Raw genomic sequence first — 24,889 nt, forward strand, 5'->3', positions numbered from 1 at the left:
GACTAATTCATGATTAGGTCTTCTGATCAACTCAATATCTTAAAACAGATTTAGGCATTTGAGAGGGTTAATGGGGGAAAAAAACAGGTATGCGAGACACTCCTTCTTCATGTGTGGACATGCTTAGTCGCGCTGGTAACTCAGGCACAGAGAGCACAGCATGAACAGTCCCAAAAATGAATGCGGTGTGTAAACTGTCAATATGGTAATTTTACGATGTGTAGACGTGAAAGGTCTATTGTAGCCATTCTCTGGTATTTGTTTTACTTTGACGAAATGTCGCATGAAAATAGTGATCCTTTCGAAATAGGCCTAACTTTCTTTTCTTTAGCCCAGAAGAAGGCCTAATCTGTGTCATGGAAACCGCCCGGAGGTAGGTTATCAACCTGTCAATCCATGCGCCTATTTCCCCCCGTAAGTAGGCCTAACCTCAATTGACCACACGATGGCATGAATGTTTAATAAACCACAAAACCCAAAGTGTCCTAATGGTAGTATAGACGAGACATGGGGCATAAAGAGATCCATTTAAATTAGCTAACAATGTCCTAAAAAGAGAGATTATTCAAACTGCATTGAACCAGATGCATACTTTTTTTTGGTTTGGGCTGGATGGTTGGTTTATTAAGGCCTTCTGATGAATTACAACCCTTCAAATGAATGTTAATTTTGTCTTCTTCAATAAAATGAAAGAGATTAAAAACTTCAATAACCCTTTTATATGGCCTTTGGACAATCTTAAATAGCCTATATCTTGCACATGTAATGATTTATAACCACCTGCATTAAGTTTGTCAGTTATAAATTGTAACTTATAATCCATCACAAGGTAATAGGCCTAAATAAATCTCCCTGTAATTGAGATGAATCCCTCATTTCAGCCAGACAAGTCAGGTTTTTAAGACCCAATTACCACTTTGAGTCCCCCCTGGCCTGACAGGGGATGCACAGGGTCTGGATTGGGGGGGAGGGGTATTATGGAGAGGGAAGGGTGGAAACGGTCCAAAGAGGGATATAAAAAAATATATAGATTAAAAAAATATATATATCCTCGGCCGAACTGCATCAGGGTGTTGGTAGATTTATGACGACCCACGCACACAATCTTAATTTTTGCCCAGCCGGATAATGCATCTCATGCCAGAATACTTCTGGTCCGTGTTTCTTAACTGGATGTTTTTTTAATTATATGTCAGAGGCCATAAAACTCAGGAGGAGATTTCCCACAAAGCACCATGTTTTATGTCCAGGTCCTTACTGTAAATCACAGGCCACAAAACATACTCACAGAACTTCAATGCAAAAAAAAGGTATTTAATCATATTCAGCCACTCTTTTTTCACTCTGTTGGTACATGGATATAAGGTATCACCAGCCTTATCAACTTGACACAGTTGTTGCTCCATAGGTGCACAGTGCAGGGCACATACTGTAGATTGTTCACTTTAGTGAGTGTGTGAGAACACAAGACTTCATTCGAAACACAGGAGAGAAGAAGAAAAGAGAAAAGCAACCTGTACAAATACTGAATAAGGGAATCGTACAAGAGTAGGTGTAAACATATACATATTCACAAATCCATAATCATCATATATAATCAATAGTATAATCCCATTCCGTACTTTTGCCTTCACCTTGAAAAATCCACACAGTAGCCAGCCAAAAACCATTTGCATGTTTATCGTCTGGAAATCAGAGATCATAATTATTATTACCATCAATAATAATAATAACCATAACAGAAATCACAAAACAAAAATGAGTTTGATGACTTCTGCTTGAAAATGCATTGTTCTATTTGACATCCTGGCCCCCAAAGCCCTTGAGACAGAGAGGTGGCTAGAGTGCTGTAGTCTTGTCCCCCCCCCCCTCCTCCCTCCTCATATATTGCCTGTTCCTCTCTCATCCTAAAACGCCACTGACTGCAATCTTTGGTGAATATACTCTGTTGTTGCCATTTTCTTTTTATTTCACTATATGCTCTGTTGGAGGGTAAACTGCGTTGCATGGACACTCACGGAGCATGTTCTGTTTTTTTCTTTTTTTTTTGCAAATGAAATACAAGTCTTAAAAACAGCCATGAGATTCTACTGTCACTGTTCTTATCTGTATTTTGTTGTTTGTATACACATTAAGTTATTTAAAACCAAAAGAATAAAAACGTTGCTCTTTTCCCCTTGCCCCCCCCCCCCCCCCCCCATCAGTCTCAGGGTGACGATCCTTTCACCCAGTTTCTCTCTGTTCCACACACACAGTGAGTGAGCCATGTCAGTGCATTGCGTTCCTCTTACTCCCGTCTCTCTCTCCCAGCAGACAGTCTCTCTCTGACCGACCCGCCCTGGCCCTTGAGTCCGTGGATGCAGGGACAAGACGCCCCCTCAGCTGAGCTCGAACCCGGCAGAGGACTCGATGGCGTACAGCAGCTTGTTCCTCATCAGGTGCTCGTCGAGGAACTCGGGCAGCTTGAGCAGGTTCATGCAGGTGCTGGCTGTGGGCAGCCGCTCCAGGTCACTCCCCCCATTGTGGATGCAGAAGGCTGGGTACAGCTCCTACACACAGGGACAGAGATGGGGAGAGCCATGCTAAACAGAGATCAACATAGGGCCTCAGGCAGACAGTACACTCAGACACACCCACAGTGAAGTACAGTTACACAGGTACAATAACAGAAGGACAGACAGAGAGAGACATGCATCATCTGATGTCATTGACAGTCATCATATCCCTGGCAATTCTAATCAAGCAATGAATGTCAAGCTACATTAGGGAATAAATGTGAAAAGACTGACATTTAACGTTAAGCTGATACAAGGGTATACATTTTTTTTAAAAAGCGCAACGTTTGAGGGATACTGAGTGTGACATTTCCCCACTATGTGACCCTTAGGATGAGCGACTGAGGGAATGATGATTTCATGTTGTCTATCTGGCACTTTTCAAATGGAACTTAGAAGAAATGAAGCCGCCACCTCATCACCACCGCCATCATCAGGCTACGACATTGACCACCTCCATCACAATCCTGGAGAAACTGCTCCACAGCTACACTACAGACGCTCTGTCGTCTATTCATCCTGCTAAGATGAGGGTGGGTGGATGTGTGGGTAGGTATGTGTGGATGGGTTTGTGCGCGCATGTGTAAGTGGTGTGTGGGGTTCAGCGCCTGTACCAGCCTGGTTAAATGGTTCTGGGGGGGCTTCGCCATAATGATCCCATTTTTCTGACAATTACCGTATTAAACTATCATTGCTTATTGAGAAAGTGTCATTACAGGAGCGATCATTTTGAGAAAAAAAAAGGGTTTCCATCATCTTTTTTAAATGGTTCCTCCTGACAGAGCCATTTCTCCTCTAATGAATCCTGGGTCGTTTAACGGCAGCTAATTAAGGCTGAGCTGGCGCGAGCCGAGGGCCGGGTCAGGGGCCGCTCCCCCACAAATTACCACCCTCTCCAGCCCAAGGAGGAAGGAGGGAGGTGGGAGCGCATTCATACACACCCCAAAGTCAAATTCATTAAATGAGAGGAACTCTTGGGCCTATGTCTGAGCCACCTAGGGAGATTTTAGGTGAGTTCTGGATCCTCTCTATGAAAAAGAGCACTTAAGTATTCTTAACTAACGAGGGTAATAAACAGTAGTAAAACCGATCATATGACAATTATGGCCTCTGGTTATACTAAGTAAGGCATATAAAATTCCTAATGGATTTCTGCAGCACTTTCTTTTTTCTATTTTAAACCGCTTTAGTGTCCCTCTAAATCAAGCAATTAGGAAAAGTGAAGTGGCTCTCTATTGGGAAAATTGTCAGCTGATGATACAGCAATGGTGCAAGGATAAATGCAATCCCACCATTTTCCACCAAGTTCTAAATCTTGCCTGAAGAGGCAACCAGTTAGTAAGAATGTAACGTTTGCCATGTTTTAGTTTTTTTTTTTTCTTTCCATAAATATTTTGGGGTTGTACTCTGTCCTACACTATGTGGTCTGACAACGTCATAGAGTGTAACTAAACATTTACACTCACTAAAGTCAAAAAGGAGGCAACAGTGCAAAGGTTCACCATGCCATTGCCTCTGAAACTGCAATATTTATCTAGCACATGATGCGGACTGAGCCCACACCCAAAGGGACTGGGCAAAGGCCTCCAATGGAGTTCTGACACAGGAGGAGGTTGTGAACTATAAAGCATGTACTGTAGGAGGAGGAGCCAAGGCTCCAGTATTATCACCACATAATTTGAAAATGATCATTTGAGGACGTTATCGGCCCAGGTATTTTCATTACATGCCGATTAACAATGAACACTCCCTGTCTGGTTCTTTGGTTAGCGTCCCGATAGTGCCAGCTACAACCAACATAGTCTCTATAATAGCAGAAAGAGGAAGAAAAAAAACAGGCAGGTTGAACTTTTCGTCAACCCTCACCTTGAAGCCCAGGAGTGGAGGCCTGGAACAACTGGTGACAAACTTGAGCAACTGGCGCTTCTCCTCATCAGTGAAGCTCTCCACCACCTCCCAGAAGATCGTTATGACAGGGTGAGTGGCAGTGTAACCACCTGGAGGAAAGATGAGACCAATATCAACACAGTACCAGATCATGTTTTATTAAACAGAAGCACCAACTGTCACCAACGTTCTATGCTTACATCCAATACCCATTGATCATGCTGTTTAAGTCATACCATTTAAACCACATGCTATTCTTTCACTCGAGAGCTCTACCATAAGTAGGACATCTGGCCCATGCGGTTGGGTAGGAGAGGTGACTTTCACAGATGTTCAGCTTGACGGTTAGCTTAATGGAAATCCCCATGACTGTGTACTAGGTTTACTGTTCGTCTGTGATTACTCCTGATTTATGATATGTAGACAACAGAGTATTCACTTTGATACAATTTTCATCAATGGCAGTCAGGTTATTGTTGTTATAAGTCATACCTGAATAGTTTGTAAACTTCTTCAGGTCGTCAAGGCATATGGGCACATGAGCTCCAGATATCAGCACCTGGGGTGAAAAAGTATTAGTTTGCTGAATTAAGATTAGAAATGTAATGCTTCTGATGTGTACATGTTAATCCATCCATCTTGTTTAGTGTTTATGCGCACGCACGTTACCTGTATCTCTTGCTGGTCAAACATGCGCAGCCACTCCAGGTTGACTACGTTGGCCAGGCCCTGTCTGAAGGCCAGGCAGTGGGGCCTGATCTGTTTGTTCAGGCGGTAATCGGCCACTAAATGGATGTATGCTATTCGGTTGGCTGTGGACACTGGGATGTCCTTCCCCCCCGGCTTCAGCTCAACCACCTGGAAGAAAGGCAGAGACAAGCATTTAGCTTCCACGCAGTACTCAGTCAGGCAAGAAACCTGGCATATGTCACCCTGAAGTCACTCCTTACTTAGTGTATTACTTTAGCAATCCTTCAAGCGTAGCGGAGTCAAGTGTCAACAGGAGTTTTACTCGCTGCAAAATTCAAAGTTAAGTAGATCATGTAATATCAGTCACGAGAACCGTATCTCAGCACGACACTGACAAGCTCTCTGAAGGGTGAAGACACAGGGAGTGTGTGTGAGGGACAAGGATAGGGGTGAAGCTAGGGGAGAACTCTCTACCCTGGGTCTGGGATCCTAGTGTGGTACGGCTGGGCACCGAGAGGGTGTGTGTGCAAGGTAAGGAACAGTTCCATGTTCCTGGCTTTGGTAGGACCCATGAACAGCTGGTCCATTAACATTTGGCAGAGTTCTTCAGCCAGCTTGTTTCATTAGCTTTAGAGTGTTTAGCATTGGCTCAAATGTGCATCAAACCTAATCTATATCCATCCAGGGGGATGTGTGTGTTAATTTAATGGTCTTGGAGGAGTTAAGGCACATTCCAATCATGGTGAAATAATCCAGGACATCTAAATCATTGATGAGGTTTTGTGACTAAAAGACACATTTACAAGCAAGGGTTCATGAATTTCTAGAGAATGCATCTTCTTATCTGTTCACTTTGTAAAGTCTCAGTAAATATCACTTCAATGATTTGAAATAATACATTTTTGAAAAAATTATTTATACAGCTCCTTATGTTTCCCTTATTGCATGGAGGTCCACTTTCTGACAAGTCATTTTGTGTGTTTTTTTTTCCTATTCTGATTATGTGCTAATGTCAGAGAATTATTGTCGTTATCTTGTTTACTTTGGCTATCTCCCGAGGGCATATGTGGGGCAGACTGCTCCCGTGTGTGTGCCTAATCTTTCACAAATTGTTTTCCCTATCGTATTTGCGGTGCCCTATTTGCAACCATGGGCCTCATTGTAAGGCCACCGTTGAAGCCTGTTTAAAGAGGAGCTAATAAGAGTAGCTAGGCCCTGAACAAACAGGGGCTACAGGTCGAGGGTGAGTCTGCAGGGGGACAGGCCACCGGCCACAGTCAATAGGCTCTTTCTCTTGTCAACGCGGCCTTGGCTTACTGGCGGACGTGCCAAAGAGCAGAAAGTCGCGCCCGTCAGGCGTGTTCTGAGATAATTGCCGACGTCCAGGTTGGTGGAATGGTCAACAGAGGTGTTCTATTCCCTGCAGCACGGCAGCACTCAGGGCGAGAGCAGCGACGTGCTTTATCTCTCTCACCGCAAAATACAGACACATACAGGGACACAGGGAAATGAATTATTAACGCCTCACAGACGGCCCATAGAGATGGGGGGAGAACAGCGATACAGAGAAAAGGGAGAGAAAAGGAGACAGAGAGAGAGTGCCAGACTGAATGAGTCAGTTAAAGAGTGATATGATATATTCTAAGAGAAAGAGGTGACAGAGACCAGTAGTGCAGTGAGGGAGCAGCATAGAGAGTTCACGTACAGGTGGTGAGTAATCTCACTCATCCCACCCCCACCAAAACACACACACACACACACCCCACACCTGTGCCTCTCCCAGATCGTTGTTGACCACAGTGAAGTTGAGGCCCAGGTCCTCCACGTCGTCTTCGTAGCTCTTGAGGAAGAGCAGGTTGCGGTACATCTCCGGGTCCAGGGAGGCCAGGTGATGGATGTCCACGTCTGCACTGGTGCCCAGCAGCTTGGAAAGAAAGAAACTGGCAAAGGGCAGCTCCACCAGCATGTTCTCATAGAGGGCCTGGGGAAAAATAACACCAATCAAATACAACTCATAGAATATATGTCTACCTGGAAAACAAGACAAAACCAGAGATACTTTGTGACATACATCCATGTACAGTAGCACAGAAAGGGGTTACCAGCATCATCCACTTACTGACTAAATATATCTCCTCCTACTTTAGTCATTCAATCCCAGTCTTTATCTGCCCCTTGAATTTGTGGTGGTCAGACATTATATCAACAGAGAGCATACAGAACAGTATTAATTAACAAAATATGGTATAAAGAATATGGTAATATATGGTATTTGGCATAAAAAAATAAATACGCCTGTCATCTGTTTATTGCTTTGGTTGCCATACTGTTTTGCAAAATAGAATGAAGTCATCATAATATTATAATAATAAGCCAAACTGTGACATCAAACATCAAATAACAATAAAGTATATTGGTGAGCCATCTTTGCTATAGAAGTGCTAATATGGAAGTTAATAAGTTTCAATTAAAAACCTTTATGCAACACATTACCTAAGATTATAACCCTGACACGCCCGATATCAAAGACTAAAGCGTTAAGATACTTAATCTGTTAACATCAGCCCAAGAGCACAACACAGAACACAAGGGCCAATCTATCTAAAACATACAGGCCTCAAATTCACCCGCCTCAAACTTTATAAATGACAATTCTGACCTTGACCTTAAACGCCATTAAGAACCATGGGCAGGCAGGTGATTCATAAAACCTAAAGCTAATGTACTGGAATAGTCCTAAAAAGGGCCCGTTGGAGGCATTAAAATATACAGGTCTTTATAAATGATTGCACTAAAAACCCTGACCACATCAGCTAAATGGATTATAAATCTAGGGAATTTCCATAATGTATGCATCTTAAACACACACACAGGCATAAATCAGGGCTATTTTCTAAACACAGGTTAATTGCGCAACTTCAAACACAGTCTATTTTTTATGCAAAATAATCCACTTAGCATTTCTCATGCCGGTCTTCATTCCAGACCATATGGGCCGCCTGCCCCCTTGAAACCTATCAATAACACCAGTGTCGGGAAGAGGTAGCAATAAGTATATGGAAAAAACCTGTAGCATATTTTTCAATGGCCCTTTATTTATGACTGTTTATTGCCAGAAATTGTGCCAAAATGACTGGGGCTAAAAAGGATTAATTATGGCCTGGGCCTTTTAATATAAGTGAGTGCCGTGGCAACGCAATTAAAGCAGATCGTAGCACCATCAGGAGAATAAACGGCAACAACATCGCAGGTGCCTTCTGTTAGCTGCCAAATAAATTCCTTAATTTACAACATTAAGAATCAATAAAAATATAATGCCTTTCAAACGCATCACTATCAATCAGGGGTTCAACCCCAGACACCTCTAAAGGGAACTTTTAGTCAGAGGAGATCAATGTGGAAAGGCACTGCAGCGGACAGACGGGTGGATGGATAGAGGAGGGATGGAGGAGGGGTGGGGGATGAAAAACAAAAAACTTCAGACACCCAGACAGTTTGAAGGGGCAGGTACGGGCTACTGGTGGCTTTTTAAGTGATGTGTATTATGAAGGAGCAGGGGAGATGTTTCAGACGGTTGTGTGTGGGGGGGGGGGGGGGGGGGTGTTGTGTTATAGAGGTGGTTGGCATCTGGCTCCACACGTCACTGCTGAAAGTAAATGGAAGTCAGGCGGGACAGTGACAATGCAAGACAGTGAAACTGCTATCAGGAAACCTTGAGGTATTCAATGTCCAAACGAAAAGTGTGGAGAGCATAGAAGAACAACACCATGTCCAGGCCAGGAGTAGAACAATGGTTTGAGGGGCCAGAATGCCACGATAGAGGACTGTTAATTTGGACACAGAAGAGGGAATACAGTCTTCATACTATGTTGAGCCTTCAATCAGCTCTAACACTCTATTATTATAGACCTACGGTATTGGGGGGGGGGGGGGGGGGTTGGGGGATACAAATGGAAGTTATTGTGGTTGTGTTTGCATACTTGTCAGTTGGGCAGACAAATGAGGCAGAAGAATGGCAGGCCCATATTCCGATGTTCAATCCCATTTCATTGAGTACCCCAGACAAGCCACTCCTGGCTGTAATACATCACCCCAGCAACAATGGCACGCCTCGACCATTAATTACCCATATTAATCTCCTGTGTCCCATAAGGCCTAGCGTGTGTACCGCACGTCACCACACCAGTGATGCAATCCTAATCTATAACTGTTCCCTTTATCCGGGATGCAGGTAATAACAGCACTAAATAAATATCAATACACCACTCAAATGGCCACTCCACACGTATTTATGGAGAAAGAGGAACTTAAGGTAGGGTTAATTGAAAGTCAAATTCTAATTAATTTCCCCCCACCTTAATTGCCTGAACCATTAGCTGGATAGAGAGCGGGGAGAGCGTGCTAGCAGCTGACTAGCCATTTCTCACAGTGGATGAATATAGAGAGAGGTAGAGGAGTTATGGTTCTCTGATAAGTGGACTGGACCATCTCAGAGAGAGAGAGAGAGAGAGAGAGAGAGAGAGAGAGAGAGAGAGAGAGAGAGAGAGAGAGAGGCTTAGATGCTCCTGACTGTAAAACAGATCAAAATGCTATTACCACATGCTTTGACCGCTTATTTATGTCCTGTCCGTGGGGGCTAGCTGATTTAGCGCTGGCCAAATGCAATCACTACACAAACAAGAGGCAGGAATCATCGGCTAATGGAAGCCCTAATTGAGAGGCGACCGCTTGTCATGAGGTAATTCTTCTCCGGTTGAGATGACCCCGCAGCAGGCAAGGCATCACGATAAACAATCACTAGCACATGCATTAAGGAAGATTTAAAAACATTAGGCTCTAATAAATAGTGCTATCAACGGGGGAGGGGGCAGCAAAACAATGCCATCAACAGATTACATATGGGGTTAATTAAGTCAACTATGCCTTGTACAAGCTCCAGGTTCAAGTTGTTTGTCTTTACAAATGTTACCTTGTTTAGAACAACTGGATTGTGATTTCATTACACCTCGTCACTTTCTTGGACCAAAACAAAACACCTGTCATCATTTGCTTTTCGCAAAGGACAGCAAAACACTTTGGTTTCATACGTAGTCAAGTAAACAAACAACCAAAAAGTTATGTTGAATCCACTTGTGCTCCCTGATATTGTCGGTCAGCCAATGACATAGACTAGTGTTACATACACTGGTAGTGACTAGTGACCTCTGATCCATCACAGATGACCTTCTGGTGTCTGGGGCACATCTGTGACACCATGCCTGTGCCCAAAACAGACCACTAGGGGGCAGGGGACAACCCACTTACTAAGATAACAGATGATAGTGATGCTGGTCAGATTTCACAGGAGACATCATCACCATCAAATCATGGCATTGCAAATGCTAGTTTCTGTAGCTTTCAGGTAGCTTACATAATTCAGTATCTTAATGGACAATGAAGTGTGTTTCATGTCTGACCAATATCTCAAGCATTCAAGAATGATGTTCCATTCTAATATTGTGTGGGGACAGCCTTGACATTGACTATATTGCATTGGCTATAAACAAACACTGGTAAGACACATTCATCTATATTGACTTTCTACCAGGCTTCAAATCAGAGAAGTCTGTTACCTTTCCTAGAATCCTGCCCAGGAAGTAATAGTGTCTGGCAAAAGAGTCTCCCATCAGCATCTCTGCTGTGGGGCTGGGGTACAGCAGGCTGTCATTGGTGGTCTTAAAGAAGCCCTGGTTGGGATTGAAGCCAGACTTGAGGAGCTCGTTGAGAAACTCCCTGAAGATGCCCCCACCGTCGATGCCTGCCTCGTCCAGACCGTGGGCGTTTAGCAGGTGCACCCGGATCCTTTTCTTCAGATCAGGCTCTGGATACAGGAGACCGGGAAGGGGAATTTAGTTTAATACATTGTATCTATTTTTAATATCAAATACACATGATAAGTCCTCTTTTCATAAGACAAAAAGGCACATTTACATGTGACAAAATCTCATCTACAATACAAAAAAACTAAGAATGTATTGGTGGAAAGGAAAATATCCCCCCCAAAAAATCTTGTTAGGCAGCATTTCCTTGACCTGAGGAATATTCAAATCCATCCACATAAAAGAGGTCAGGTTTCAGCATAATTAATGTGTGGTGATAAATCAGAGCAGCTATAACTTATAAAAACACATAAATGATATAGATCACGTCTTCAGGCTTCTAAGGCAGGGTCCTACTACTCTTTTTAATCATACTGCCCTGACAAAAGTGCTCTTTCAAATTCAAACACAATAAGAGGTGACTTAAAATAATTGATTTCCGCTTTTATACGATCCATTATAATAATCGTGATCACAATTATGCTTTACTGAAATTCAATAGTTCAGACTGCTGAGAAAGCTAACCTCCATCTCTAATATAGTCTGGAACCTGAACTTCAATATCTTCGATTTTATGGAACACACAAAGAAGATAAATACTGTCTGGGTTTCACCAAGTGCAACCCATACAGCCCCTGTGCATGTACTTTACCGTTCTCTGGAGAGAGCTTGTCGTAGGCGTCCTCATAGATGTAGTTCCTTCTGATGGTGACATTGATGCCGTCCAGGAACGGCCCGTCGCCCTGCACGTCCCGCTTGTCTGCATAGATCAGCCGTTGGAAGATCTTCAGGAGAGGGACCAACAGTTAATGACAAGACTCCCTATAATCACCTTAGCAGGAAATCTCTGGTGCTCATATAGTAGTTATCATAGAGAACAATAATCTAAGTGCACTTAACGATTGTTATGTGTTCTTAGATTTTTTTCTATATGAAGATCATATAAAAGTGTTGATTTTTAAATCTTCTATGGGTTTCTAAGCGATGTATGATGATAGGTAAAACAGACTACTACCAAAGGGTAATGGTACCAGGACATAGGATGAGATGTGGAGTACCTTCACTCGCTCCTCAAAGGGCACAACGAAGGGCAGCTCTGTTAGGATGGCCAGATGTCTCTCCTCAGACACAGAAAGCTGGGGAGGCTCCATACCAACTGGAAAGTACCGCAAGAAAAATTTTACATCTCAATGCTCTTCAACATATGTGTATCCATCTTTCTTTACTTCATCCATTAAACCATCTATCCACACTATCCTATCATACCATTCATCAGTTGGGTCCTCCAACTAGTCATCTATCCATTCATCCATGTCTCAATTAACCCATTATTTCATCCATCCACAAAAGGCCAATGCAGCTCCATGTTGGGTTTTCATGTCCACACTGTGGACGGATGTGTTTCTGCTGCGATAGCACTGTCTGGTGAATGTACAACCAGGCTGCATTTAGCCACGTTTCTCTCTTCCATTACCAGAGCTCAGAACTCAAACTCACAAAGATATCCTTCTAATGACCAACACTGACCAGATAACACAGACACTCCCCCCAAAAGTCCCACCTAAAGTTGCTTATAAGCCAAAGCCCCATACCATCCAAAGCCCATGGCCATCATTTAATTTCCCCACCGCCCCCTTGCCCCCCAACAACTGTTACCCTCCTGCCCTAACTGCTACCCCACTCTCTAGGTACCCCTCCCCCCTAACTACTACCCCATTACCTAACTGTTACCCCCAGCCATCCCTGACTGCCCTTTAGGCCCTATCCACCCTGACTGCTGCCCGTTTACAGGAGGGTCATTAAAGCATGGTCGATCGTGCTCACCCCCCCCCTTCCACTAGCACACACACTTTTAATTAACTCAACTGTGAGCTGCCCATCCACCTGCCTGGCAATTTCCATTAAGCAGACGTTTGTTTTGTATTAAACTCATGGTTTAGACCATTTAAACAAAAAAAACTGCCACAACAGCAGAGTTAAACCACTATTCACCCCCTTCCCCTCCACTAGAGCTCAATTATTCTGCTCAATTAGTCAATCCTATCTGCATTTCCCCATCAGGTTTCCATCTTTGAGGAGAAATATGGCCCAAGGTGGTCAATACGTTTTCCATTTATCACCGGTGGGCCTGTCCATTTAAGGAAATGAAAAAAGGGCAGACAAACACACAGCCAGATGTGACTGAGCTCATCAGTACATTCACACTAATTGAATATATCCCGTACGGGCTGGAGTGGCGTTAGGGAGATCATACATTGTTATCTGCTCAAGTTCACACCATCTCGACGGCAGTGTGGTGATCTAAATGATCATCAGCGCTATCTGGGGCTCATTTGAATCTCTCTCTCTCTCTCTCTCTCTCTCTCTCTCTCATTGGGCTACATTATACCGTCAAGTGTTGACTGCAGGGGCCCGATGCGTCCCATCCTGCGTGTCCTCCATACGTGTCTGGCTGAGGGGACATACAGCTGAGTCACCTAGAGGAGGACGATTAGTGTTACTCAACATGGAACATATTACGTATTAACTACCACACATATACGTCATAGGCATACATCCATAGCCAGTCTGACTGAGTAAACTAGATCATTGATAAGCCTGAGTAGCACATTAAGAGGCTGAAGTGAGAGCACCTTACCTTATCTGCTCTGATGTTGACCTCTTCAGAGAGCCAATGACCTACTGGACAAAAGGGTCGTCTGATGTCACGAGCCTTCACCATCTTCACCAAGTTAGTGATGACCTGTGAAATACATCACACACAGTGTCACATTGAGAACAACAATGCATCAGTCTCTCCTCTCTCTGACCCCACATATTAAAATAACTATAGAATAAATAACAGGAATCCAAATTGTATCAGTAGTCATATGTGTCCAAACAAAGACCACAAAAGTCATGTGGGGGCTAAACAATAGGATGCCTTTCTGTCTCTTAAAAAAGCAATTTAAGAGTTGAGCCATTAGTGTGCCATTTATAGGTTGTATAAAAGAAAAACGACTTGAGTCGTCCCTCAATGTCCAACACTGTTAATTACAGCAGAGTCTGCTGACGTCAGCCATAGGATGGGGAGTGAAAGACACCGTATCTGTGGGAATGACCATTGTGATTCTGTGTGCTTCTCAGAGGCGAAGGGTCAAGGTAAGATTTGTGGTTGTCCCATGTCTCACAGTCCAGTGTTTGTGAATGAGTGTTATAAGCTGCTAACTGTAATCATAGCTACAAAGGTAATGACAGGATAATTGCTTACAGTTACAATGTGAAACAGAACACACTGAAGACTCCACTGCACTGGCTGCGTCACCTCTACTTACCCTTTCCAACAGCTCACTCCATAGGCATTCCAGACACTCGCTCGGGGAGATATTCTGAGTCACATCATCGTCACAGTGAGTGAATTTCCATATAATAACCAGGCAAGATAGTTTGAATATAAATGTTCTCCTTAAAGCACATCATTTTCATAGGACTGAAATCAATCTTAAGCCATCATCGGCGACGACAGGAGTTGGTAATAATGGCAAGTGCAAAACGCTGTAAAAAGTGCGGCGATCGGTTTGGAGCGGGACTACCCCCTGACTCGGGGAATGAATAAGCATTCCTTGATTAGCCCATCGGGTTAAGTGCAAGCCTTAATGGGCCTTTCCCAAACTCCGGCGTGACATCCCTCTCCAAACATGGCCAAGAAGAAAGTTCCATTAGCAATATTAATACAAGCTTAGTTGATCATTTTCATTCAATTAACTTCTTTCAATTAAATAGATAGCTCGACAATGGAGGTGATAAAAGATGGGGAGGGACGGCTGATGACTCGAACCAAACATTAGCGTGTTAGGGGTCAGCGGCGTTAAACCGACTGTAAATCCAGCCGTTCAATTTGGAAAATGCATTTCCCCTGCTCCCACTTCTTTAATGGGTCATTTTAGCTGACAGGAGGCGTTTACGCCGATCTTTTATGAAAATCCTGCTGTGTTCATACACACCACCATGCACTGAACACCTCTGTTCACTTTCAGATCCCTCTCACAAAGACTCACAGCCAAGAACAAAAGTCCCTTAATTACTGTTTCAGGGAGAGAGAGATGGGAGAAGAGGAGGAGTGAGATGGAGGTAGAGAGAAAAGAAAGCATGTGAATTAACCTAATGTTGTTATCTGCCTCATTTCCTCTCTGTAAATAACCTTTGAATGTCCTCAATGACTCCTCTCTGCCTGGTTTAGTCTGTCCATGCATGGATGCTCTGTTTGTCCTACATACTTAACATGGTCAAAAAAATAATAGGTTTAAGTATTAGTATGAATTACACCTGCTGTTGCTGATAAACACATTCCTGCTAATGCTCATCATAGTTATGAGAAAAGAAGTGAAGTAAAGCTAGTAAATTATTCCATAAAATGATAGAGGATATTGAAAATGCATGAGACTGTTTTCAAAAACAAAATCTTGCTGGAAGTGAGGTTGCAAGCCTCCACGGGACGGACTGAAGAATTTGCCATCGCTAGGACATGCAGGGGTGTGTGTGTGTGTGTGTGTGTGTGTATATGTGTGTCACCTTGAAGAGCTGGACCCAGCGTTTCTGCTCGGCCTGGATGCGCTGCTGCACTGCAGTGTTGGTCTTGACCCCCACGCTACGGAAGGCAGCCATGTACTCCTCGCGGTGCTCCGTCTTGGTCTCGGGATAGGCCAGCTTGATAATGCCTAGGCAGGCGTCCCTCAGGCAGCGTGACAGCGTCACCAGCTCTGCCAGTGTGAAGGGCATCATGGAGGACTGGCTTTGGCCTGCCGAAGGGTAGTAGTGTTAATCATCCATTACACACAGGAAAGAACAGGGTCCCACTTTGGGTGGGTGAAATGTGAAATGCATTACAGTAGGATCATTATCATTAGGATGTTTTCCAGAGGCAATGTGAGGGTGAAGCTGAAGGTGATGGTGATACAGGACCATTAGATAAAATGCTGATATTCAAAATCATGAGAAAGCCTTGCAATTGGGATATATGGATATATAATGTTAAAAGTCTGTTTTATGGGGGGGGATCAGAAAACTCAAAATGCTCTTGACTACTCTTTGATCAGATGATTTGGAGGTTTGTGACTGGCCTACCTTCCATGGGGTAGCCGAAGAACTCGCTGTCGTGTACGGAGATGAGGGAGTGACTGAAGAGGGAGCTGAAGAGATAGAAGATGGGGATGATGCGGTTGGAGTCCTCCAGGGACATGGGCGAGCCTCGCGAGATCACCTGTAGCAGCTTAACCATGGAGCTGAGGGAGAACATGAGGGAGGGGAACAAGAGTATGAGTCTCGCGCATGCAGGCACGAAGGTGCACACACATCTATCAGACCAGCTCAACTCACCCAGTGATAATTTTTGTTGTCATGGACGTTATCAAGTGCCACAGATGTCTCAGGAAACGTGCATTAAAAGCTAAACTGTACAGGAGCCTGGAGGTAACAAGAGAAAGAAATAGACAACAGGTCAACAACAAAAACATTGAACCCTTTCATTTGAATGACCAACCACTGCAGATACGTATGCATACAAAGAGGACTAAATAGTTATGTCTGACTTGAAAATGTATCCATCTGTGTGTAAATGTAGCCTATATCGGTACATGTCTTTCTCTGCCTTCATGCCCTCTAAGCAGAGATTGTTAACTTTTCACAATTAACCAGAGGACACTCATAAAGAGGGAGAAAAAATAAAATAAAGCTGTTGACCAGTGTATCCCCCAAGGAATTTCTTGGCCTTTCTCTCTCCCCTTATTCCTTGTGCGCGACGAAAAAAGATTAAACGAGCCATTAAGCTTTATTTAGGCGAGGCACCTTCCATTAGTAAACTAGTTGCTGGCAAGGATATGGGCCCTGGGTCATAAACAGCCCTCTAGCTTCCTGCAGGAGCCCCATTTAAGTTAATGGCGATGGGGGGAGACAATAGAGGAGAGAGGGGGAGAGACCTGGCCCTCACAGTGACCCCGGAGCGCCAGCATGCTTCCACACTCTGGCTGAATTACATGATAACACTAAGGAGGGGGAGGGGGGGCAAGCCCTCATCATCATCCCCCCCCCCCCCCCCCCACACTCCAGCCCAGCGGCCCATGGCACAGGGGTGTGAAGCTACTCTTTGTTCAAGTGTGTGAGAGTGTGTGTGCTCCTTTACCGCTCCTCATAGACTGTGCTTTTTTTCTCCAAACAGAGGGTTAACACCAGGTAACACCAATGCTGTAATTGAGGGGGAAAAAAACTGCATATAATGGGCTTCTGTCTAAAGAGCAATGGTAATGACACCTTTAAGGATGCCTGCCTTTAGAAGGGGATTCACAAGAGAAGAGGTAAGGTCAACAGAGAGAGAGAGAGAGAGACAGAGAGAGAGAGAGAGAAAGAATGGAAGTGGATGGTGTTTCACATAAAAACACATTCTAACGCTGGTGTCATTGGTGTCCAATCTCTCACCTTTGAGCATCAGAAATTATTTGAAAGGCAGGAAATGAAAATGAGCCTTCAAAGTGAAGAGAGTGGCACACTTAATATCTTTGAAAAATAGTTTGTGCCAAGCCCCCCCATCTGTCAGAACAAGAGAGGATGGGAACTGGGCATAGTGCTTTGGTCCTTTACAGTCAGTGCGGGTGTTTGATTGAAATGGGAAACAAAGCACTAAAATGCTGACTGACACCGTGATTTACGGCTTGCTAGAAACCAAACCTCCATTTCAATCACGGAATGAAGCACTAATAAACACAGTCAAGGCATCAAAAGGGGTTGTATGTTTACGTGTGTGTGTGTGTGTGTGTGTGTGTGTGTGTGTGTGTGTGTGTGTGTGTGTGTCATAAAAACGACCTTGATAAATCACACTCAGATCATTTTTATTTGGGAGTAATGAAAGAATTAGTTACATGCATTTCAGCAGAAACAGAAAACAATGAAAAAGAAAACAGACTTTATTAATCATGCTACTTTGGTTTTCATCCAGCTTATTCAACACCAAAAGCCATGTACTAAGACATATTAGATGCTCAGGCCTACACAAGACATTTATCAACCTCAGGGCGACCGACCGAGGTATACAAATGGATTTTCTGAAGTAGGCCAACATATTTTCTATATTTTGTATCTAGGGACAAAAACCAGACAACAGTAGACTTGTTAAATTCATGAAGGCCCGTGAGTAAAGAGAACTGTTAATTCACCATGTTCGCATTGCTCAAGTGTAATTATCGCACGTAAACTCCACAATCACCGTAACTGCGCAAAAACAAATGAAGGACAGAGGCTCGCTAGCACTTACAGTTGTCATTGACCATCAGTTAGCGACAGTGTGCTACTTTGGGTAAGGCTAACCAATCTGACTGAAATGACATCAAACACAATTAAAGTGAAATTACACCATATTACCAACAACAAAGACAAAGTTGAGGCTGTACCAAAACTAATCTAAATCAAATCAATGAAAGTACACATAACATACAGGACTAAAATCATAAAATAAGTTGACTTCTGAGGAGAGCGTTTTCATATTTATTAAAGGCATGCGCCAGCCGTCGGGCCAAATGGGCAGCCTCTCTTTTCTTAAAGCAGTAAATCAGGGCCGGGATGCAATTTGCTCCCCTTAGCCTCTTGTAAAGCTATCCCGTCCACTTCTGCAGTAATTAATCTTCCTCAGTGAGCTAATTATTTTGTACAGATATCCGATAATGATGGAGGACGAGGAGGTGGATTTATGGTAAAAGCCGTACGACTGAGGAAGCTGTAAAATGAGGAGAAAAATACTAAGGAGGGAACTATTCCACCAAATGATTTGGTAAGCAAACTGAAGCATCTATCAGATAGCATTTTCTGTTTTTGGGCGGGGGGTAGCTAATTTGAGGCTATACCATTTTTCATGTAATCTAGAACATTGTGGAATCTTGCTAAACACGAGATCAGACCAAATGTCTCCAGACAGGTGATACTCTCCTGTACTAGATAATGACCACATTTGCCTTGTCCTGCAAGGGTGAGAGGGACGCTTCATTGTCGTGAGTGTCATAATGATCTCACACTGAGATACACACTCACAATCTCACTCATACGCAGTGCCTACAGGTGGACTGTTCGTTTAGCTCCAGTAATCATTAACCAGGTGGTGGCAGTCTACCGTGAAGCCCAGCCAGGAGCCCCCTTAGTCAGCTGCAGCAGCTCCCATCTCTCTCCTCACATCCTGCCTCTAATGCAATGAGCCTTAAGACAGACAGCTAATAACCCTCATCCAAGAGTGACAGCTTCCCTGACATCCCTACTTCCTCTGCCGGCCATAAAACGTCGTCAGTGGGTTAAAAGGACAGATAAGGGGTTCGCTTCATCGTTATTTACATTAGTGCTTACGACACGTAAATGAAGAAGATACTCCAGTTTCACTTTTGTGCAAATAAAGATTAGTCTGCTGTATATCCTGTTATACATTTTGTTCAGCTCCCCCAAAAAGTTGCAGGATCAAATATCAGGTTTCTATAAATGTCTAAGACTAATAATCAAACGAACACTACTCTACTTTGGTCAAAGAAGCATGTTGTAACGGGCTTACAGATAAGCCCTCTGGGCTACTGACCTGACTTTGGGAACCATCATGCGGTGCTGCACCATGAGCGTGTGGCAGATGGAGGCCATCATGGTGAAGACCTCCTCGCTGGCAGAGTCCCTCCACACCAGGTTGAGCAGCGCATTGGTCTGCTGCTTGGTGTCCAGCTTGTGGACACACTCCTCTGTGATCAGCTGCACTGATATCCTGTCATCCTGAGGGGGTCGAGGAAATACAACATTTAGATCGTCCCGTTAGAGAGCACTCAATTTAATATTTTTCATTGAAATAAGTTCAAGTCGAAAAAGGCATGTCAATATGGAATATGCGAAAGTCGTTTCTGTGCACTGCCTGCGTGTTTGACAGTTAGTTACCTGTGTGGATTTGGGATGGGTGCCAGTGTCATCCTCATCCTCTGAGTCACTGTGGACCTCAGGCCTGCTGCTGCTCTCTGACACTGGGAGGAGGGGAAGCAGAGTCTGCAGGGCTCGCAGGTACAGATGGAGGCCCTCCTCTGATAGCTTGCCTGCCAACACACACACAAACAATGATTACACACACATACACACACACATTTTATAAACATCCCCTATTACCCTGAGTCAGCCATCTAAGAGCAATTTAACCCAAACACACACAAAGCCATGATTCGTATACCACCCAAGAGGATGTACCTAAGCAGGTTTCTCCAACTGAAAGGACAAAGTAGAACAGCCATGGCGCCTGGCTCTGGGCAGCAGCAGAGGAGCCTATGGTGGCCTGTAGGGAGCCAAGGAAGGCTTCGAATGGGAAGGAGAGGCGTGGGTCAGATAACGCTGGGATGAAGAAGTGAAAGATCTGCTCTGTGAAGGGTGCAGAGATAAACTCCTCTGTGAAGGCTGAAAACACAAACTGCCTGTGTGACGAGAAAACAAGGGAGAGAGAAAGAGAGGGGGAGAGGGGGAGCAATATTATAATTACACAAATGTCTGGGGCACACAATCCAAACACTGTCAGATGGATGAATAATAAGTTGATATGTAATACATGGTAATACCTTTACAATAATATATATATATATAAGCAAGCATATGAATTGAGATGATTCTAGAAGGTTTTGCTGTCAAACTCATTACTCATACACAGACAATACAGTTTTATTGAGAGAGTAGGTTGTTCTAAAAGTGTCTCCTCCTTTCAGCTTTGTAAGTGGACCAATATTGTCTTGACAAACAGAGCTGTTTTGACTGGTCAGTCACACATCTGGTGGTCCCAGTCAGATAATTAGCTGTTAGAGGGAGTGTGTACACAAGTTGTTCTCACTCCTGCCCTGCCTTTCTTCAAAAAGAAAAGAAACCCCATGTCGTTTGTCATTAAGAATGTCTCAAATTGAGGGCAAATAGTTGATATTCTGCACTCTGTCAAGTAAGCGAGTCTGGGTAACTTTTATTGCTTGTTGTAAACAGCTCGGTGAATCAATTACGATGTCCCCGACGACTCGAAGGACAAACAGTGCTGAAGTTTGTATTATCAGTTTACTGGACAATTTTAACAGCAAACACCACAGACAAAGACATTCCTATCCCGCCTCCAAACTGTGGTCTTTCCCACGTGCTCAGAAGTCTATAATGCTGAAAGATTTTCATGTGTTCTTTGGAAGTAAAACTTTGAGAAGTCTTGATGTCTGTTCTGGTTAAGGCCTTTAGGTGTGTAAATTGTATGTGTTTTTGACTGTACAGAGGCTTCTCCAGCTGTACCTTGCGCCTGTTGTGCAGGAGGAGTAGGTAAAGTGCAGGGGCTTCAGCGTGTGCTCCAACAGTGTGCTTGCCAGAGGGATAGAGGGAGAGTCACTATACTCCAGACTGGAAGGGAGCTTGTGATTCACTAGAATATACAGCGACCTGTAGTATCCTGAGAGAGGAGAAAGAGAGAGCGAGAAGAAGTGAGGAGAGGAGACAGAAGGAAAAGGACATTGGAATTACACAATTTGTGCAAAAGTTAAATGAAGATCACATAGTGAACTGCTACAGAAGCCATGTCCTACCTTACCTTTCTGTACCATATAGTGCAAAATCTGCTCGATTAACGATGCTACACAATTGACATCTTGAAGGACAGGAAGATAGGTCCTCTCTGAAGAAAAGATCTCCAGCATCCTCATGGGAACAGCAACATTCAAACTGTCATCCTTGCAGGTCTGCAGAAGTCTAGGAGAGATAGGAAGAGGTGTAATATTGACCGCTTATTTAATTCATTCATTCATTCATCCACACATTAAGGAGGCAGCCCCTGTACCTGCAGCAGAAGCCTAGCATCCTCTTGATCTGAAACAAACATGTCTGCCTCTCAGGCCCTGCCAGCAGCTTCACAAACTGGCTGTTATGTTTCACTAGGTTCTGACACATCCATATCTGTGGAAATAGAAAGAGATGTGTTATTTCCAAATGCATGACATCAGGGTCAGCCAGATGCAATGACACTTTTATGTTTTAAACTAATACATCACAGTAAAAAAAAAAATTGGTTCTTACTAAACAGCACAATTAAATACAACGGTCCTCACCAATCTATGCGAGTCCTCTCTCTGTCTGTAGAAAAATAAGAGTTGTCTTGTTAGGAGGCTCAGGCTGGCACTGTCTGAGACAGGCGGCCCACCCCCTGGTTGTGCCTGGCAGACACAGTGGTCAAACTTGCCCCTCTGGATGGCATACTGTAACCAGGTCAACACGTGGACATGATTAGAGGGGTTAGGTGGGGCAGTATAGCAACAGTTAGGAATTGATGATCATCGATAGTGTACACTACAATGAAGAATTGTAGTGCCAGCAAGGACAAAAGTGTGCTGAAAAAGGAACTATGATGAAGTGAGTGCATTTAGGACTTGAGGGCAATGCTTGAGGACATACTTGCTGTTTCCGGTCATGGTACCCTCGTATATAGGACTGAATTATAATTGCATTCTTCAGTCTTCTCCTTTCATCCTAAGAGAATGACAGGACGGCATTAATTGCAATGTTTGCAGAAGGGTGACAGTGCACATCTTCCTTCCAAGCATTAGGCTAATCTAAATCACTTGTTTAGACTTTCTCAATCAGAAAGAAATTACTTTAGCCAATTCACATAAAGCTCCATGATTTTACATTCACAAGGCTCTTTCACACAATGGACTTAATTCATGTCATTACCTCTCTTTTCCTTCTTTCCTCTTGTGTGCGATGTAGAAGAGATGCTTTTTCCTCCTGAAAGGCAAAGCATGTTAGCTTGAATGTCAGAGGAAATTAAAGAGAAAACGCACACAGTAGCAATTACAATACAGCAGTCAGAATGGTCTGGCATTGTAAGGCAAACTTCCTATATGAAAAAAATTAAGAGAAGCCTGTATTTTCAAACTATACGTGGGGAAACAGCATGGGGTGTGTGTGTGTGTATATTCCAATTTTATGGTACACATACCTTTTTACTCGCTCCCCCAAGTGACACCTTGGGTCTTGTTTTGAAATCTCCCTCAAAGCTAAACATGGTTAGACTTTTCCCATTGAGGAGTGATCCTACGTGAAAAAGAAAGTGAAACAAAGGAGTCTGAAGCTAAGACATGGCCAGCCAAAAATGTAATTGCTGGGTGGCCATCTGGTAGCTTGAGACATGTAACAATGTTTAGCCAGCACTACCACCTGAATAAACACAGCCATAGTTATCAACTAGCTTGTTAATGCTGTTGTAACTGTTGCTGTAAGTGATTCAAGGTTTTCAAGTCTTGTCAAAACTAAAACAGATTGCTACAATAACATTTTCCATCAACAAAGGCAGCTAGCTATTTGTAGCAGCTACTTCTCATCATTCAAAAAAGACAAAAGCTTTGGCAACATTACAATCACTAACGCTAGATTCCTAAGGGGACAGATAACATTACATGTAGTAAACTGGATATTTAGCTAACCAACTATTCTATCCACAACAGTACGTTATCAGGTAAAATCACTGGCTGCTGTCATGAAGCAAGCTGGCTAGCTTGCACAACAGTAAATGGGATGACAGAGAGCTAACGTTAGCTAAGTTAGCTTGGTTAGCTAATGACTCAGCAGCTGTCAAACTGTGTTTACATTGCTTTTAGCGGTCAGTCCACGGCCACTGGAGGAACTTAATCGCATAAAATGTGCAGACAATCGATCTAGATACTTTATTCGTTCGCAAATGTAGCTACATGACTCTCACTGTATTGGCAATACTGGTTGTTAGCAAGCTAGCTAAGCCAGACACATAACCAACAACGTTAGCTGGCTAGCTAACTTTACGGGGGCAGGTCGTCTTTCTGGCTATCCACTTTGACATCTGTGTTTCAACACAATACACTTTTTAGACTCAACAATACATGAACTATAACTTATTTTACCTTTGATTAATGAAATGAGCAACAGAAATGAAAGAGCATATAATAGTTGTGTGCTATAATGAAACAAAAACGTATCGTTTTTCCTTCTTCTCCCCTTCTTTCCAGAAACACAACACAAACGAGTACATCCGCCTCTTCAGAATATTGAAATCTGATTGGACATTCGCTTCTCCTCTAAAACCCTATTCGTTAAATGCAACGTCAACAAAATTCTTCATGGTCCTCCCATTGGGTTCTGCTCAATCAGTGTATTCATGATTTGGTTCTGGGTCTGGAGCAATGTATTGGCAAAGAGAACTGTAACCTGTAGTTCCTCAAGGCATATGTTAGATCATTATCATTATTCACGACCCAAATATAAACACAACGCAATGAACATTGATGTCATTTGCATTTCCAGATTTGGCTAGAAAGATGAATGTCTGTCAAACTGAACAGTCCCAAAGTATGTGGATACTTTTAAATAAGTAGTTGATAGTTTGAGAATCTGTAGATTGTACATCCATGTACAACAATTCAGTAGGGTAAGGTTTTAGGTTAGGGTAAGGGTTAGTGATTACAATATCATGGGGGTTAGTGGAGAGTTGGTTGAATAGTCTGTTGGTTGTGAGTTCTATAAATGATCTATAGGGGACTATCCAAATTGCTACCCCATAACCTCAAAAATATTAGTCGTATAATCTGCATATTGGACTACCGTTCCGGGATGTACTGTATCCACACATGATCCTGACTGTTTTTTTTAATTTAAAGTAGGACTTGAAGCTGTTCACTTAAATTCCCATTTACACTCCAAGGGATTTATGGACTTCTGATTGATTTAATCCACTTTCAGTTTGAAAAAGATATAACAAGACAATCTAGTGATTCTGCTGGAGATGTTTCAGTCACTCTCTTCCCTCCAATAAGGTTAAAAAGGTCAAGCATTTGTGCTGTCTTCTGTGTGCAATTAAACATCATATTTTATGGTCAAGACCTT

General features: G+C 43.3%; 1 protein-coding gene across 1 annotated transcript; it reads right to left on the reverse strand.

Moving 5' to 3' along the window:
- Positions 1–2,190: 2,190 nt before the first annotated feature.
- On the reverse strand, positions 2,191–24,005 carry ube3c (ubiquitin protein ligase E3C). The gene is made up of 24 exons (XM_083675252.1): positions 23,911–24,005; positions 22,974–23,068; positions 22,706–22,759; positions 22,427–22,501; positions 22,084–22,230; positions 21,816–21,931; positions 21,570–21,727; positions 21,278–21,431; positions 20,216–20,436; positions 19,916–20,067; positions 19,572–19,756; positions 16,346–16,432; positions 16,094–16,251; positions 15,542–15,768; positions 13,629–13,733; positions 13,380–13,467; positions 12,049–12,146; positions 11,643–11,775; positions 10,745–10,992; positions 6,901–7,113; positions 5,112–5,300; positions 4,935–5,001; positions 4,422–4,552; positions 2,191–2,549 (listed from the first exon to the last, which is right to left on the reverse strand). The coding sequence occupies exons 2-24, from the start codon at positions 23,037–23,039 to the stop codon at positions 2,379–2,381; spliced, it is 3,243 nt and encodes a 1,080-aa protein (XP_083531378.1). The 5' UTR covers positions 23,040–23,068; positions 23,911–24,005; the 3' UTR covers positions 2,191–2,378.
- Positions 24,006–24,889: the final 884 nt, after the last annotated feature.

Source organism: Argentina silus (genome assembly GCF_951799395.1).
Source record: "Argentina silus genome assembly, chromosome: 1".
Classification (NCBI taxonomy): Eukaryota; Metazoa; Chordata; class Actinopteri; order Argentiniformes; family Argentinidae; genus Argentina; species Argentina silus.